The sequence below is a fragment of the Pristiophorus japonicus genome, chromosome 16 (assembly GCF_044704955.1).
Source record: "Pristiophorus japonicus isolate sPriJap1 chromosome 16, sPriJap1.hap1, whole genome shotgun sequence".
Lineage (NCBI taxonomy): Eukaryota > Metazoa > Chordata > Chondrichthyes > Pristiophoridae > Pristiophorus > Pristiophorus japonicus.
In genome coordinates this window covers 114,615,698-114,633,400 of record NC_091992.1, presented here as the reverse complement: position 1 = coordinate 114,633,400, position 17,703 = coordinate 114,615,698, and the positions used below count along the sequence as shown (strand labels likewise).

At 42.6% G+C, this 17,703-nt stretch overlaps 1 protein-coding gene across 1 annotated transcript in view; it reads right to left on the bottom strand.

Annotated features, from left to right (window-relative positions):
- Positions 1-17,703, bottom strand: part of card14 (caspase recruitment domain family, member 14) — a 69,503-nt gene that overhangs the window by 10,776 nt on the left and 41,024 nt on the right. The window contains exons 14-17 of the mRNA XM_070858217.1: positions 16,513-16,756; positions 12,002-12,065; positions 10,765-10,885; positions 85-246 (exon numbers count right to left, since the gene is read on the bottom strand). Coding sequence (XP_070714318.1) covers positions 85-246; positions 10,765-10,885; positions 12,002-12,065; positions 16,513-16,756 — 591 coding nt within the window. The remainder of the gene's footprint in view (positions 1-84; positions 247-10,764; positions 10,886-12,001; positions 12,066-16,512; positions 16,757-17,703) is intronic.

The window sequence follows — 17,703 nt, the reverse complement described above, 5'->3', positions numbered from 1 at the left end:
AAAGAACGCTTCACTGAAATATAAAACATATCATCAGTTCTGTTTCTTTTCTTCAACAAATTGTAATATTTTTGTGATGCTTACCAGATTTACACTTTTCATACTCTGTTAGGTCTTTCAGCTTCTCGAGCACAATTTTTCCAATTCGCGTGGGTGCTATGATCACTGGCCGCAGAGATGGTGGGTGGCAGGGTCTGACCAGTGAGTAGGGCATTAAAGTAAAGCAATTGCCAGCAGGCTGGTCATCTAGAATAAATTATGATAAAACGTTAGAAATAGAAACAATAATTGTAATGTGTACTTTCCGAATTCAAATGCAACAACAACTTATATCTATATAACACCTTTAACGTAGTGAAACATCCCAAGGCACTTCAACAGGAGTGTCATGAGATTTAAAAATTGACACCGAGCCGCATAAGTAGAAATTTGGACAGGGCTTGGTCAAAGAGGTAAGCTTTAAGGAGCATCTTGAAGGAGGAAAGAGAGTGTAAAGAGGTGGAGAGGTTTAGGCATGAAATTCCAGAGTTTAGGGCCTAGGCAACAGAGGCACAGCCATCAATGGTTGAGCGATTATAATCAGGGTGCTCAAGAGGGCAGAATTAGAACAAAATATAAATAATAAACCTAATGTAACCCCACTATTTAAGAAAGGAGGGAGAGAGAAAATGGGGAACTAAAGATCAGTTAGCCTGACATCAGTAGTAGAGAAAATGCTGAAAGCTATTATTAAGGACATGGTAACAGGAGACTTAGAAAGTAATAATAGGATTGGGCAGAGTCAACACGGATTTATAAAAGGGAAATCATGTTTGATGAATCTGTCAGAATTTTTTAAGGTTGTAACGAGCAGAATAGATAAGGGGGAACCAGTGGATGTGGTGTGTTTTGATTTTCAGAAGGCATTCAATAAAGTGCCAAACAAGAGGTTATTAAACAAAATTGGGGCTCATGGGATTGGGGGTAATATACTAGCATTGGCTAATGGACAGATAACAGATAATGGCATAAACGGGTCATTTTTGAGTTGGCAGGCTGTAACTAGTGGGGTACCACAAGGATTAGTGATTGGGCCTCAGCTATTTACAATCTATATCAATGTTTGGATGAGGGGACCAACTGTAATCTCAGGATTGCTACCAGTGCCACATGCTAGTCAGAGTAGAAATAGCAGGATAGTTAAGATGAATACGTGGCTTGAGGAATGGTGCAAGAGGGAGGGATTTAAATTCCTGGGACATTGGAACTGGTTCTGGGGGAGGTGGGACCAGTACAAACCGGATGGTCTACACCTGGGCAGGACTGGAACCAATGTACTAGGGGGAGTGTTTCCTAGTGCTGTTGGGGAGGGTTTAAAATAATATGGCAGGGGAATGGGAATCTATGCAGGGAGACAGATGGAAGTAAAATGGGGGCAGAAGCAAAAGGTAGAAAGGAGATAAGGAAAGGTGGAGGGCAGAGAAATCAAAGGCACAAATCAAAAAGGGTCACATTACAACATAATTCTAAAAGGACAAAGTGTTAAAAAAAACAAGCCTGAAGGCTCTGTGTCTCAATGCGAAGAGCATTTGTAATAAGGTGGATGAATTAACTGCACAGGTAGCTGTTAAGGTATATGATGTAATTGGGATGATGGAGACATGGCTTCAGGGTGACCAAGGCTGGGAACTCAACATTCAGGGGTATTCAATATTCAGGAAGGATAGACAGAAAGGAAAAGGAGGTGGGGTAGTGTTGCTAATTAAAGAGGAAAGTAACGCAATAGTAAGGGAGGAAATTAGCTTGGATGATGTGGAATCTGTATGGGTAGAGCTACGGAAAACCAAAGGGCATAAAACACAAGTGGGAGTTGTGTACAGACCACCAAACAGTGGTAGTGAGGTTGGAGATGGCATCAAACAGGAAATTAGGGATGCGTGCACTAAAGGTACAGCAGTTATCATGGGTGACTTTAATCGACATATAGATTGGGCTAACCAAACTGGTAGCAATACGGTGGAGGAGGATTTCTTGGCGTGTATAAGGGATGGTTTCTAGACCAATATGTCGAGGAACCAACTAGAGTGCAGGCCATCCTAGACTGCGTATTGTGTTATGAGAGAGGATTAATTGGCAATCTTGTTGTGCGAGGACCCTTGGAAAAGAGTGACCATAATATGGTAGAATTCTTCTTTAAGATGGAGAGCGACACAGTTAATTCAGAGACTAGGGTCCTGAACGTAAAGAAAGGTAACTTTGATGGTATGAGACGTGAATTGGCTAGGATAGACAGGCGAATGATACTTAAAAGGTTGACGGTGGATAGGCAATGGCAGACATTTAAAGATCACATGGAAGAACTTCAACAATTGTACATCCCTGTCTGGCGTAAAAATAAAACGGGGAAGGTGGCTCAACCGTAGCTAACAACTGAAATTAGGGATCGTGTTAAATCCAAGGAAGAGGCATATAAATTGGCCAGAAAAAGCAGCAAACCTGAGGACTGGGAGAAATTTAGAATTCAGCAGAGGAGGACAAAGGGTTTAATTAGGAGGGGGAAAATAGAGTATGAGAGTAAGCTTGCAGGGAACATAAAAACTGACTGCAAAAGCTTCTATAGATATGTGAAGAGAAAAAGATTAGTGAAGACAAATGTAGGTCCCTCGCAGTCAGAATCAAATGAATTTATAACGAGGAACAAAGAAATGGCAGAACAATTGAACAAATACTTTGATTCTGTCTTCACTATGGAAGACACAAATAACCTTCCGGAAATACTAGGGGACCTAGGGTCTAGCGAGAAGGAGGAACTGAAGGAAATCCTTATGATTCAGGAAATTGTGTTCGGGAAATTAATGGGATTGAAGACTGATAAATCCCCAGGGCCTTCTAGTCTGCATCCCAGAGTACTTAAGGAAGTGGCCCGAGAAATAGTGCATGCATTGGTGATCATTTTCCAACATTCTATAGATTCTGGATCAGTTCCTATGGATTGGAGGGTAGCTAATGTAACCCCACTTTTTAAAAAAGGAGGGAGAGAGAAAACAGGAAATTAGAGACCAGTTAGCCTGTCATCGGTAGTGGGGAAAATGTTGGAATCAATTATTAAAGACGTAATAGCAGTGCATTTGGAAAGCAGTGACAGGATCGGTCCAAGTCAGCATGGATTTATGAAAGGGAAATCATGCTTGACAAATCTTCTAGAATTTTTTGAGGATGTAACTAGTAGAGTGGACAAGGGAGAACCAGTGGATGTGGTGTATTTGGACTTTCAAAAGGCTTTTGACAAGGTCCCACATAAGAGATTAGTGTGCAAAATTAAGGCACATGGGATTGGGGTAATGTATTGACATAGATAGAGAACTGGTTGGCAGACAGGAAGCAAAGAGTAGGAATAAAGGGGTCCTTTTCAGAATGGCAGGCAGTGACTAGTGGAGTACCGCAAGGTTTAGTGCTCGCCCCCCAGCTACAGCTATTTACAATATACATTAATGATTTAGACAAAGGAATTGAATGTAATATCTCCAAGTTTGCAGATGACACTAAGCTGGGTGGCAGTGTGAACTGTGAGGAAAAATAGAAACATAGAAAATAGGTGCAGGAGTAGGCCATTCGGCCCTTCGAGCCTGCATCGCCATTCAATAAGATCATGGCTGATCATTCCTTCAATACCCCTTTCCTGCTTTCTCTATACACCCCTTGATCCCCTTAACCGTAAGGGCCATATCTAACTCCCTCTTGAATATATTCAATGAACTGGCATCAACAACTCTCTGCGGCAGGGAATTCCACAGGTCAACAACTCTCTGAGTGAAGAAGTTTCTCCTCATCTCAGTCCTAAATGGCCTACCCCCTATTCTAAGACTATGTCCCCTGGTTCTGGACTTCCCCAACATCGAGAACATTCTTCCCGCATCTAACCTGTCCAGTCCCGTCAGAATCTTATATGTTTCTATGAGATCCCCTCTCATCCTTCTAAACGCCAGTGAATAAAGGCCCAGTTGATCCAATCTCTCCTCATATGACAGCCCAGCCATCCCTGGAATCAGTCTGGTGAACCTTCACTGCACTTCCCTCAATAGCAAGAACGTCCTCCCTCAGACTAGGAGACCAAAACTGAACACAATATTCCAGGTGAGGCCTCACTAAGGCCCTGTACAACTGCAGTAAGACCTCCCTGCTCCTATATTCAAATCCCCTAGCTATGAAGTCCAACATACCATTTGCCTTCTTTACCGCCTGCTGTTCCTGCGTGCCCACTTTCAGTGACTGATGAACCATGACACCCAGGTCTCGTTGCACCTCCCCTTTTTCTAGTCTGCCGCCATTCAGATAATATCCTGCCTTCGTGTTTTTGCCCCCAAAATGGATAACCTCACATTTATCTACATTATACTGCATCTGCCATGTATTTGCCCACTCACCTAATCTGTCCAAGTCACCCTGCAACCTCTTAGCGTCCTCCTCACAGCTCACACTGCCACCCAGTTTATTGTCATCCTCAAACTTGGAGATATTACACTCTATTCCTTCATCCAAATCGTTAATGTATATTGTAAAGAGTTGGGGTCCCAGCACTGAGCCCTGCGGCACCCCACTAATAACTGCCTGCCATTCTGAAAAGGAATCGTTTATCCCGACTCTCTGCTACCTGTCTGCCAATCAGTTCTCTATCCACATCAGTACATTACCCCCAATGCTATGAGGCTGCAGGGTGACTTGGACAGGTTAGGTGAGTGGGAAAATGCATGGCAGATGCAGTATAATGTCGATAAATGTGAGGTTATCCACTTTGGTGGCAAAAACAGGGAGGCAGAATATTATCTGAATGGTGACAGATTAGGAAAAGCAGAGGTGCAACGAGACCTGGATATCATGGTACATTAGTCATAGAAACATAGAAACATAGAAAATAGGTGCAGGAGTAGGCCATTCGGCCCTTCTAGCCTGCACCACCATTCAATGAGTTAATGGCTGAACATGCAACTTCAGTACCCCATTCCTGCTTTCTCACCATACCCCTTGATCCCCCTAGTAGTAAGGACTTCATCTAACTCCTTTTTGAATATATTTAGTGAATTGGCCTCAACAACTTTCTGTGGTAGAGAATTCCACAGGTTCACCACTCTCTGGGTGAAGAAATTCCTCCTCATCTCGGTCCTAAATGGCTTACACCTTATCCTTAGACTGTGACCCCTGGTTCTGGACTTCCCCAACATTAGGAACATTCTTCCTGCATCTAACCTGTCTAAACCCGTCAGAATTTTAAACGTTTCTATGAGATCCCCTCTCATTCTTCTGAACTCCAGTGAATACAAGCCCAGTTGATCCAATCTTTCTTGATATGTCAGTCCCGCCATCCCGGGAATCAGTCTGGTGAACCTTCGCTGCACTCCCTCAATAGCAAGAATGTCCTTCCTCAAGCTAGGAGACCAAAACTGTACACAATACGCCAGGTGTGGCCTCACAAAGGCCCTGTACAACTGTAGTAACACCTCCCTGCCCCTGTACTCAAATTCCCTTGCTATGAAGGCCAACATGCCATTTGCTTTCTTAACCGCCTGCTGTACCTGCATGCCAACCTTCAATGACTGATGTACCATGACACCCAGGTCTCGTTGCACCTCCCCTTTTCCTAATCTGTCACCATTCAGATGATAGTCTGTCTCCCTGTTTTTACCACCAAAGTGGATAACCTCACATTTATCCACATTATACTTCATCTGCCATGCATTTGCCCACTCACCTAACCTATCCAAGTCACTCTGCAGCCTCATAGCATTCTCCTCGCAGCTTACACTGCCACCCAACTTAGTGTCATCCACAAATCTGGAGATACTACATTTAATCGACTCGTCTAAATCATTAATGTACAATGTAAACAGCTGGGGCCCCAGCACAGAACCTTGCGGCACCCCACTAGTCATTGCCTGCCATTCTGAAAAGTACCCATTTACTCCTACTCTTTGCTTCCTGTCTGACAACCAGTTCTCAATCCATGTCAGCACACTACCCCCAATCCCATGTGCTTTAACTTTGCACATTAATCTCTTGTGTGGAACCTTGTCGAAAGCCTTCTGAAAGTCCAAATACACCACATCAACTGGTTCCCCCTTGTCCACTCTACTGGAAACACCCTCAAAAAATTCCAGAAGATTTGTCAAGCATGATTTCCCTTTCACAAATCCATGCTGACTTGGACCTATCATGTCACCTCTTTCCAAATGCGCTGCTATGACATCCTTAATAATTGATTCCATCATTTTACCCACTACCGATGTCAGGCTGACCGGTCTATAATTCCCTGTTTTTTCTCTTCCTCCTTTTTTAAAAAGTGGGGTTACATTGGCTACCCTCCGCTCCATAGGAACTGATCCAGAATCTATGGAATGTTGGAAAATGACTGTCAATGCATCCGCTATTTCCAAGGCTACCTCCTTAAGTACTCTGGGATGCAGACCATCAGGCCCTGGAGATTTATCGGCCTTCAATCCCATCAATTTCCCCAACACAATTTCCCGACTGATAAGGATTTCCCTCAGTTCCTCCTTCTTACTAGACCCTCTGACTCCTTTTATATCCGGAAGGTTGTTTGTGTCCTCCTTAGTGAATACCGAACCAAAGTACTTGTTCAATTGGTCAGCCATTTCTTTGTTCCCAGTTATGACTTCCCCTGATTCTGACTGCAGGGGACCTACGTTTGCCTTTACTAATCTTTTTTTCTTTACATATCTATAGAAGCTTTTGCAATCCATTTTAATGTTCCCTGCCAGCTTCATCTCGTACTCTATTTTCCCTACCCTAATCAAACCCTTTGTCCTCCTCTGCTGAGTTCTAAATTTCTCCCAGTCCCTGGGTTCGCTGCTATTTCTGGCCAATTTCTATGCCACTTCCTTGGCTTTAATACTATCCCTGACTTCCCTTGATAGCCACGATTGAGCCACCTTCCCTTTTTTATTTTTACGGCAGACAGGATGTACAATTGTTGTAGTTCATCCATGCGGTCTCTAAATGTCTGCCATTGTCCATCCACTGTCAACCCCTTAAGTATCATTTGCCAATCTATCCTAGCCAATTCACGCCTCATATCTTCAAAGTTACCGTTCTTTAAGTTCTGGACCATGGTCTCTGAATTAACTGTTTCATTCTCCATCCTAATGTAGAATTCCACCATATTATGGTCACTCTTCCCCAAGGGGCCTCGCACAACAAGATTGCTAATTAATCCTCTCTCATTACACAACACCCTAGTCTAAGATGGCCTCCCCTCTAGTTGGTTCCTCGACATATTGGTCTAGAAAACCATCCCTTATGCCCTCCAGATTTGGTTAGCCCAATCTATATGCATATTAAAGTCACCCATGATAACTGCTGCACCTTTATTGCATGCACCCCTAATTTCTTGTTTGATGCCCTCCCCAACATCACTACTACTGTTTGGAGGTCTGTAACTTCCACTAGCGTTTTCTGCCCTTTGGTATTCCGTAGCTCCACCCATACCGATTCCACATCATCCAAGCTAATGTCTTTCCTTACAATTGCATTAATTTACTCTTTAACCAGCAATGCCACCCCATCTCCTTTTCCTTTCTGTTTATCCTTCCTAAATGTTGAATACCCTTGGATGTTGAGTTCCCAGCCTTGGTCACCCTGGAGCCATGTCTCTGTGATGCCAACCACATTGTATCCGTTAACTGCTATCTGCATAGTTAATTCGTCCACCTTATTCCGAATACTCCTCGCATTGAGGCACAGAGCCTTCAGCCTTGCCTTTGTAACACACTTTGACCCTTTAGAATTTTGCTGTAAAGCGGCCCTTTTTGTTTTTTGTCTTGGGTTTCTCTGCCCTCCACTTTTACTCATCTCCTTTCTGTCTTTTGCTTCTGTCTCCATTTTGTTTCCCTCTGTCTCCCTGCATTGGTTCCCATCCTCCTGCCATATTAGTTTAACACCTCCCCAACAGCACGAGGACATTGGTTCCGGTCCTGCCTAGGTGCAGACCGTCCGGTTTGTACTGGTCCCACCTCCCCCAGAACTGGTTCCAATGCCCCAGGAATTTGAATCCCTCCCTGCTGCACCACTGCTCAAGCCACGTATTCATCTGAGCTATCCTGCGATTCCTACTCTGACTAGCACGTGGCACTGGTAGCAATCCCGAGATTACTAGTTTTGAGGTCCTACTTTTTAATTTAGCTCCTAGCTCCTTAAATTCGTTTCGTAGGACCTCATCACGTTTTTACCTATATCGTTGGTGCCAATGTGCACCACGACAACTGACTATTCACCCTCCCTTTTCAGAATGCCTGCAACCGCTCCGAGACATCCTTGACCCTTGCACCAGGGAGACAACATACCATCCTGGAGTCTCGGTTGCGGCCGCAGAAATGCCTATCTATTCCCCTTACAATTGAATCCCCTATCACTATCGCTCATTGAAAGTTGGCATGCAGGTACAGCAGGCGGTGAAAAAGGCAAATGGCATGTTTGCCTTCATAGCGAGAGGATTTGCATATCGGAGCAAGGAGGTCTTACTGAAGTTGTACAGGGCCTTTGTGAGACCACACCTTGAATATTGTGTTCAGTCTTGGTCTCCTAATCTGAGGAAGTACATTCTTGCTATTGAGGGAATGGAGCGAAAGTTCACCAGACTGATTCCTGGGATGGTAGGACTGACATATGAAGAAAGACTGGATCGACTTGGATTATATTCACTGGAATTTAGAAGAATGAGTGGGGATCTCATGGAAACATAAAAAATTCTGACGGGATTGGACAGATTAGACGCAGGAAGATTGTTCCCGATGTTGGGGAAGTCCAGAACCAGGGGTCACAGTCTAAGGATAAGGGATAAGCCATTTAGGACCAAGATGAGGAGAAACTTCTTCACTCAGAGAATTGTGAACCTGTGGAATTCTCTACCGCAGAAAGTTGTTGAGGCCAGTTCGGTAGATACATTCAAAAGGGAGTTACGGCTAAAGGGATCAAGGGGAATGGAGAGGAAGCAGGAATGGGGTACTGAAGTTGCATGATCAGCCATGATCATATTGAATGGTGGTGCAGGCTCGAAGGGCCGAATGGCCGACTCCTGCACCCATTTTCTATGTTTCTATGTTTCTAATATATCTAAATTTGCTGATGATACAAAGCTAGGTTGGAATGTAAGTTGTGAGGAGGATGTCGGTGCAGCCCTGCTGCAGGGGTACGTTAGAAAACCTTCAAAAAAGGTAAGTTAAAGTTTTAAAGGTTTTTTGCAGTGATTTATTAGATAAGGATCTTGGTAATGTTTTTTGATTTCCCCCACCCCCCGCATCCCCCCCCCAACCGCCCCATCCTCCCAAGGCCTCTCTCGCAGCATTCCCGGCCTCACACTAAAGTTGGCGATGATTGCGCTTTGCGGCGTGAAAGATTGTGCAACACCTCCCTTTGGGCGCAGACCACAAAGGCTGAAAGTTTGGCCTAAAATCGGTAACGCAGCGAACACGGTAATTTTCACATATCACTTACATTTTTGCCTAAAAATTCCCAAACCCGAAAATCCAACCCAAAATGCCATGTTCATGCCATCGGTTCCTGGAATGTCAGGTTCTTTACAGAATGAATTGCAGCCAATAGAGGAAAAACTGCACATTTACAGTTGGTTGCATTCTACTGCAAAATGCTCGGGATTTTAATAGAAGTGGCAATCTTGTGCTCAAATTTGATCTTAGCCAACTTATATTGGAAGAGTTTTACTGCATGGCCAAATCACAATTTGAATGATGATAACTGAAAGATTCAGGCCCGGAACTTGCAGTCCTGATGACATTTCGCCTTTGAAACTGACCGCAACTTCAGGATGTAGCGCATGCGCAGCTTAATGCAGAAATCCTGAAGTTGCGGTCGGTCATTCACTGCTCCAACACTGGCTGCGCTGGGCAACCCCCCCCCCATCACCCCGCCAACCACCCCCCCACCCCCCACACCCCACACACAGCCAACAATCAGTGTAATCTGTCTAATAAAAACAGAAAATGTTAGAAATACTCAATAGGTCAGGCAGCATCTGTGGAGAGAGAAACAGAGTTAACGTTCCAGGTCGACGACCTTTTGTCTGACAAAAGCATTTCTGGCATTTTTTGTTTATATTTCAGATTTCCAGCATCTGGAGTATTTTGCTTTTGTAAACTCTCAAATCGGTGAATCTGATGAAAGCTTTGGCTCTTCTGGGGTAATACTGCTGTTAAATACCCCATTAAAAGTTAGCCCTTTTTGGATTAGATGTAACTGGGGTTTTAACAGTGTATTGACTGCAAAACAGTCCTGTTATGGCCCTGAAAAACTAATTTGATTTTGTGCAGTGTCAAATTTATCCATTTTTATAGAAAATTTATTTTTTAAGAAACTTTAAAAAAGTTTGTTCATCTTTATTTCAGGTTTGCTCTTTCCCCATATAAGAGCCCTTTGCTCTCTCTAACTAAAAAAAAAGTTAGAATTATAGGAGCTTACCCACTTCCTGGTTTCCTAGCTGTGAGAATTCTGCATTGTGATTGGCTGCTTGGACAGCTTGTTGACATCACAGCAGCTCGCGTCAGGGATTCCCCATTAACTTGCGTTGATTTCGATTACGTGTCGGAAAAGCCGAACTTCTCACAACAGAGATCGCGAGATCTTTGTTGGATACTTACTTTGGGGCCAGTGGCAATGCCTTTGCTTTGCCGCTGACTGAAAATTATGGGCCATTATAAATTAAATGGTCACAACTGTTGTCATAATCGATCTACTCTCGCTGTGACACCTGAATCTTACCTTGTTCTTTGTCGGGATTGATAGTGCCACAGTCAAATGATAACCAGAGTGGATTTCTCTGACTTTTATCAGTGCTGACTATTCGCACAAGTTTATTTTGACTTGAAGTTTTCCGATCTCGCTGGTAAAACAAGCACAGGACAGAGTATAAGGAAAGAGTAGGGATGACGCCTGACCTGAAACACAGCAAGTAATTTATCTACATTTTCAATGAGTTCATGTGATGAATTAATGGATACTTTAAATGGATGAAATTATTTAAGTAAACAGTTAAACCAGTAAGGTCATCATCATCACAGGCAGTCCCTCGAAACGAGGATGACTTGCTTCCAGGCCAAAAAAAAGGATGAGTTCACAGGTGTTTCGAATGAAGAACCTGAACTACATCCTCAAGGGTGGAAGATGCCTTTGCTTGGATTTTTTTTAACGTGTGGTGGTCGTTGCACACCAGCCACCACACGGGCTTGACAGAGCTAAGTCTTGGTCCAGTGGCGAGGGTTAACCAAGACAACTGGAGACTTGTAAGATATCTATTAAGAGGCATCTGCCTCACTTACACTGCACAAAGTTATGTACATACACATGTATATGGAACATGTATGCCACCAAGAGACATGAGACAAACACTAGTCCTCAGTCACCAGTACAGCTTCTCTCAACCTCAGCTTCGAGTATTCCAGCTACAGTGGTGCAGTGCAGCATAATTATCCGAGTTCATATAATTAATATGCTTTTTACACTGAGACCTATAGCTTGTAATTCAGACATTTGGAAGTTGAATCAAATATGATTGTACATGCATCATAGGTGCTATTTTTTTTTAAAAGACCTAGCTCAGGAGAAGGTTGATTCAATCACATATACTCTATATCACATCTCCCCTTGTACCAAATGCTCATCCATTTTTCTCACCATATAGGAAAAAATATATTAGTGTGCACATGCATTGTGTGATGTAGCACTTCTAAGTACAGTTGTGGAACTGCCCTGCTGAAATTCAACACTGTACCACAGGCAACTCCATCCAATCCATACACTGGGCACAGATTCTGGAGCTGGGTCTCAGTTTCAAGAATATAACATACAAACTGGACTGCATAAAAATAGGAACTGTTTTATTGTTGTGTAAATTATTAATGGGTTTACAATCAATCTTGCTCTATTTGCTGATAAAATCTCACCATTGTACTGGTGACAGCCCATTTAAAATATGTTTGATTAGTATATTACATTTCACCTTTTTAATTGACGGAATCTGTCGAGCCATGTTCTGAATCATCTCAATCAATAGCTGCTGAGCCCTAAATAGAAACAACACATACACACTTACATCCTTAGCTAACAGAATATTGATAAATAAGTTTCTTCAGACGCAGGATTTCCCCCTCCTTAGCTGAGGCCAATTGCAGGACTCCTGACTGAAATTAACTAACTCAGCAGAAATCAGGAATTGAACCCGGGACTCTTCAGTCTGTGTGGTTCCGAACAGCATTGGGGTAATCAATACTGCAAAGGTGGTTTAGATTGGGTGCATCATTTTTAAAATTATGTAGTCCAAACAAAGTCATTCTAGTTTTCCCACAACACATTGACTTCAGTATTTAAATTAATAAGCCAAAGATTACATTTAAGGAGATATTTCACAACTCTCAAGAAATTCCAGTGAGGAGGAAAGGGTGTAAGAGAAAAGAGAGCCATCCGTGGCGAACTAAAAAAATAAAGGACGGTATCCAATTAAAAACAAGGGCATACAAATTGGCCAAAACTAGTGGGAGGACAGCAGACTGGGAAGCTTTTAAAAGCCAGTAAATAATGACTAAAAAAATGATTCAAAAAGGGAAGATAGACTATGAAAGTAAACTAGCACAAAATATAAAAACACATAGCAAGAATTTCTATAGGTATATAAAAAGGAAAACAGTGGCGAAAATAAATGTTGGTCCCTTAGAGGACGAGACTGGGGAATTAGTAATGGGGAACATGGAGATGGCAGAAACTCTGAACAAATATTTTGTATCAGTCTTTATGGTAAAGGACTAACAGTATTCCAACAGTGGATAGTCAAGTGGCTATTGGGGGGAGGAACTTAACACAATCACAATCACTAAGGAGGTGGTACTCAGTAAGATAATGGGACTAAAGACAGATAAATCCCCTGGACCTGATGGCTTGCATCCAGGGTCTTAAGAGAAGTAGTGGCAGGGATTGTGGATGCATTAGTTGTAATTTACCAAAATTCCCTGGGTTCTGGGGAGGACCCAGCAGATTAGAAAATTGCAAATGTAATGCCCCTATTTAAAAAAGGAGGCAGACAAAAAGCAGGAAACAATAGACCAGTTAGCCTAACATCTGTGGTTGGGAAAATGTTGGAGTCCATTATTAAAGAAGCAGTAGCGGGACATTTGGAAAAGCAAAATTCGGTCAGGCAGAGTCAGCATGGATTTATGAAGGGGAAGTCATGTTTGACAAATTTGCTGGAGTTCTTTGAGGATGTAACGAACAGGGTGGATAAAGGGGAACCAGTGGATGTGGTGTATTTGGACTTCCAGAAGGCATTTGACAAGGTGCCATACAAAAGGTTACTGGACAAGATAAAAGTTCACGGGGTTGGAGGTAATATATTAGCATGAATAGAGGATTGGCTAACTATCAGAAAACAGAGAGTCGGGATAAATGGTTCATTCTCTGGTTGGCAACCAGTAACTAGTCGGGTGCCGCAGGGATCAGTGCTGGGACCCCAACTATTTACAATCTATATGAACGACTTGGAAGAAAGGACTGAGTGTAACGTAGTCAAGTTTGCTGAAGATACAAAGATGGGAGGAAAAACAATGTGTGAGGAGGGCATCAAACATCTGCAAAATGACATAGATAGACTAAGTGAGTGGCTAAACATTTGGCAGATGGAGTATAATGTCGGAAAGTCTGAGGTCATGCACTTTGGCAGAAAAAAATCAAAGAGCAAGTTATTATTTAAATGGAGAAAGATTGCAAAGTGCCGCAGTACAGCGGGACCTGGGGGTACTTGTGCATGAAACACAAAAGGATAGTATGCAGGTACAGCAAGTGATCAGGAAGACCAATGGAATCTTGGCCTTTATTGCAACAGGGATGGAGTATAAAAGCAAGGAAGTCTTGCTACAGCTATACAGGTTATTGGTGAGGCCACACCTGGTATACTGCGTGCAGTTTTGGTTTCCATGTTTACGAAAGGATATACTTGCTTTGGAGGCAATTCAGAGAAGATTCACAAGGTTGATTCCAGAGATGAGGGGGTTGACTTATGAGGAAAGGTTGTGTAGGTTGGGCCTCTACTCATTGGAATTCAGAAGAATGAGAAGTGATCTTATTGAAACGTTTAAGATTATGAGGGGGCTTGACAAGGTGGATACAGAGAGGATGTTTCCACTGATGGGGGAGACTAGAACTAGAGGACATGATCTTAGAATAAGGGGCCGCCCATTTAAAACTGAGATGAGGAGAAATTTCTTCTTTCAGAGGGTTGTAAATCTGTGGAATTCGCTGTCTCAGAGAGCTGTGAAAGCTGGGACATTGAATAAATTTTAGACAGAAATAGACAGTTTCTTAAACAATAAGGGGCTAAGGGGTTATGGGGAGTGGGCGGGGAAGTGGAGCTGAGTCCATGATCAGCTCAGCCATGATCTTATTGAATGGCGGAGCAGGCTCGAGGGCTGTATGGCCTATTCCTGTTCCTATTTCTTATGTTCTTATTATTACTGAGGCTAATTGTAATGCTGCAAGTGCCACCTGGAAGAAAGTTATTAACTCAGTACAGAGTAATAATTAAACATGGAACCTTTTGGTCTCTTTGGCTCAGTTATATGTTGGTTTTACCAAGTGAACCATTGGGTAAACTTTATTTAATACGTTTATAGCTTTGGCACCTGACCAATGTAGTTGGGTGCTAGAGTGTAGAAACAGGTTGGATGGCTTATAGACTAGGTCAAGTTTAAGTTTTAAATGTCCCCAGGCCATGCAGTATATGATATAATCCCATCAGTAAATTTGGAAACTGTGGGCTGGATTTTACGAACCACGGCCAGTCTGTGATGGGTGACATTGGTGGCGGGTCCCGGCCTCGCTGCTGGCTCCAGCTCTCTGTGTAGAATGAATTTTCCCTGATTGGGCTTGTTCAGTCTGCCCAGTGCGCTTGCCGGCCAATTGAAGGAAGCAGGTCTGATAACGTCATTTGATAACGGGTCATCAGGTGGTTTCCTTAAAGGGACCATGCGCAAATTTACTTTGACATTTGTACTGGTTCTACTGCATTCAGGTGCTGCAAACACTGAGAAGCACTGCACAAAGGTGCAGGGCTGCACTAAGGCTCCCCCATAGTGATTCCATCGCTATGCTTATGGAGGGATTCACAGCACGGGTTCTCTACCCTTCCAATGGGTGGAAGAGACCTCCCCAGGAAACCAACGCAGCCTGGTTGCACATTGCAGAGGAGGTCACAAGCAGGGATGTCATCAGGATGACTAGGGTGCAGTGGCGCAAACCTTTCAATTGTCTCATTAGATCAGGAAGCGCGAGTACAAAGCCACACTCACCTTTATCCTGCTGTGCCTCTCATCACATCCCCATCTGTCTGCCTTCCCTACCCTAACCTACTCCTACGCATCCTTACTCACACCAACTTACCTTGCACCGCCACTCATCCCTCTCTCTCTATCTACAATATCACATCCCCATCTCACTAGCCACCCCTCACACTCACCCTCATCCTAATGCAATCATACCAACTAACAACACACAAGGGTAGGCACTTGGGTGCTTTAGCCAATGTTCATGTAAAGTTTCTGTTAGTGTCCTTTATTTTCAACACTTGGCGCTGGCAGACCCGACATTTGGTAAAGGTGCGCAGCGACAGGGTGCTGACCCACTGGGGAAAAAAGCACTTTCCCACCTGACCTGCCACCGATCGCACCCACTGACCCTTGGAAAATTCCCCCCTATAAGTCAAGGATGATAGTCTTACAGCACTATTTCAGAGTAATGGGACCCAGATTCACAGCACCATTCTTCACAGAGAATAAGAAGACTTTGTACACGAGTCAACCTGAGTAATGCACCTCCTAACAGCCGATTACAAAATTAGCATATGTGATCTCTTATGGGATGCCAATGTACTATGTTGTTAGTTCCTGGGATGTGGGCATCGCTGGCAAGGCCAGCTTTTATTGCCCATCCCTAATATATGAGATAAAGGGGAAATAATTACTAAGAAAAAATGGAATAAAAATAAATATAAGGGGGAACGTTTTGCTTTTGCCTTTCCTGCATAGAACTATACCCAACAGAAAAACATATCAGAGATAATCAGAGGAAAAACATATTAATCATCCAAATGAAGGCAACACTTTAGGACATTAATACAGTGTCACTGCATGCGGGAGCACAGACTTGATTTTTCTATATTGAGATGCTGTCATAGGTCTATTGCTGTGTGCACAGAGTGGGTAGGTAGCAGGGGATGTCTGACCTTGGGTCAACATCGCTTCATCAGAGGAGGCAAAAACTAGATGTATAGTTATCACAGACCACAGTTGCACAACTCCCAGCAACCAGCTAGTTAAGACAACAAAATTTACATACAAGAATGATTTTCAGCATTTCTTTATTTTGCCTCAAATGCTGCAATGTTCTAAATAAAACACATTTACTGTGGTTCAGATTGCAAAGACTGATTTGCCAGGACTGAGAGCACCATTAGTGTTAAATGCTTACCGGTAGTTATTAGGAATAGTACCGCCATCCATGTCAACCATTGTGTTGGGATTCACTCTGAATGTTTTCCACTCACTATTGCCTCTGTGCACCGTGTCAGTGACATGCAGGATTTCATTGCACTGGACAGTAAATCCACCCACCGCTCCACTTTCCTTATCAAATGTTACATTGACTCGGATGTAGAATGAATCACCAGAGGTAACAATCTTCTTCTCAATATTTTCCACCAATGTTTGATAAGCTGATTAAACAAAACACCCACAACATATATTATGGTTTAACTTGCCTTCTTAGATCACAGCCGAACTTCAATAAAGATATTTAACTGAAGATACAAAATCACAAGAGGTTTAAAATTTAAAACTAAAGTTAATTGCGATACTTCAAGCAAGATTATATTCGAAGAAAAAAAATTTCAGATCAAATATAGTATGAAATTTAAGCAACACGGTCTTCAACATGTACCAGAACATGCAGGACTAACGTTTATATATTCCTGGTTCACTATCATATATTTGTAATTTTTTCTGTCTGCAGAAAAAAACATAATTAGAGCAAATAATTTGGTGTGGAAAAATCCTGTGAATTTGCATCTTGCCACATGTCATGTGATTTATTGCCCAAGTGCTGGAATTTTGCTTAAAATGTCAAGACCGCCATGAAAATGATGATTTCCGAGTGGAAACAATTCACTTGCCTCAACAAATCACTCATTTGAACTATATGGTCCCATAAATATGGTGAAAACCTCCATTTGTCCCCATGTTAATTCCCCATAGCTTGTAAATTCAACGAGCAAAAACAAGTTTGATGTGGCTGGTGTTGGAAGAAATAGTTTAATGACTGGGATTAAATAAAAACTATGAAAATGATTCAGGGAGGATTGTGGCCATTTTGAAATGCATGGAACTAACATACAATGCCAGTCAAATCTAAGATTTAAACTTGGGATTTTCTTTCTTCTCAATCCATCTCTGCTTTTATGTTGCTGTGGTACAGATTTAAATTTCAGCAATCTGGACAAGTAATTTTTATTGAAAAATACACAAACACTGCAGGTCTTATTTTTCCAACATAGTCATTAAGTTTCTTTTTCCAGCTTTTATACTGCCATTCCCCTCCAACTAGCCTCTTTTAGCTGACAAACTTCTGTAATCAAGGCTGCAAATGCTATCTCCAAGACTGGCA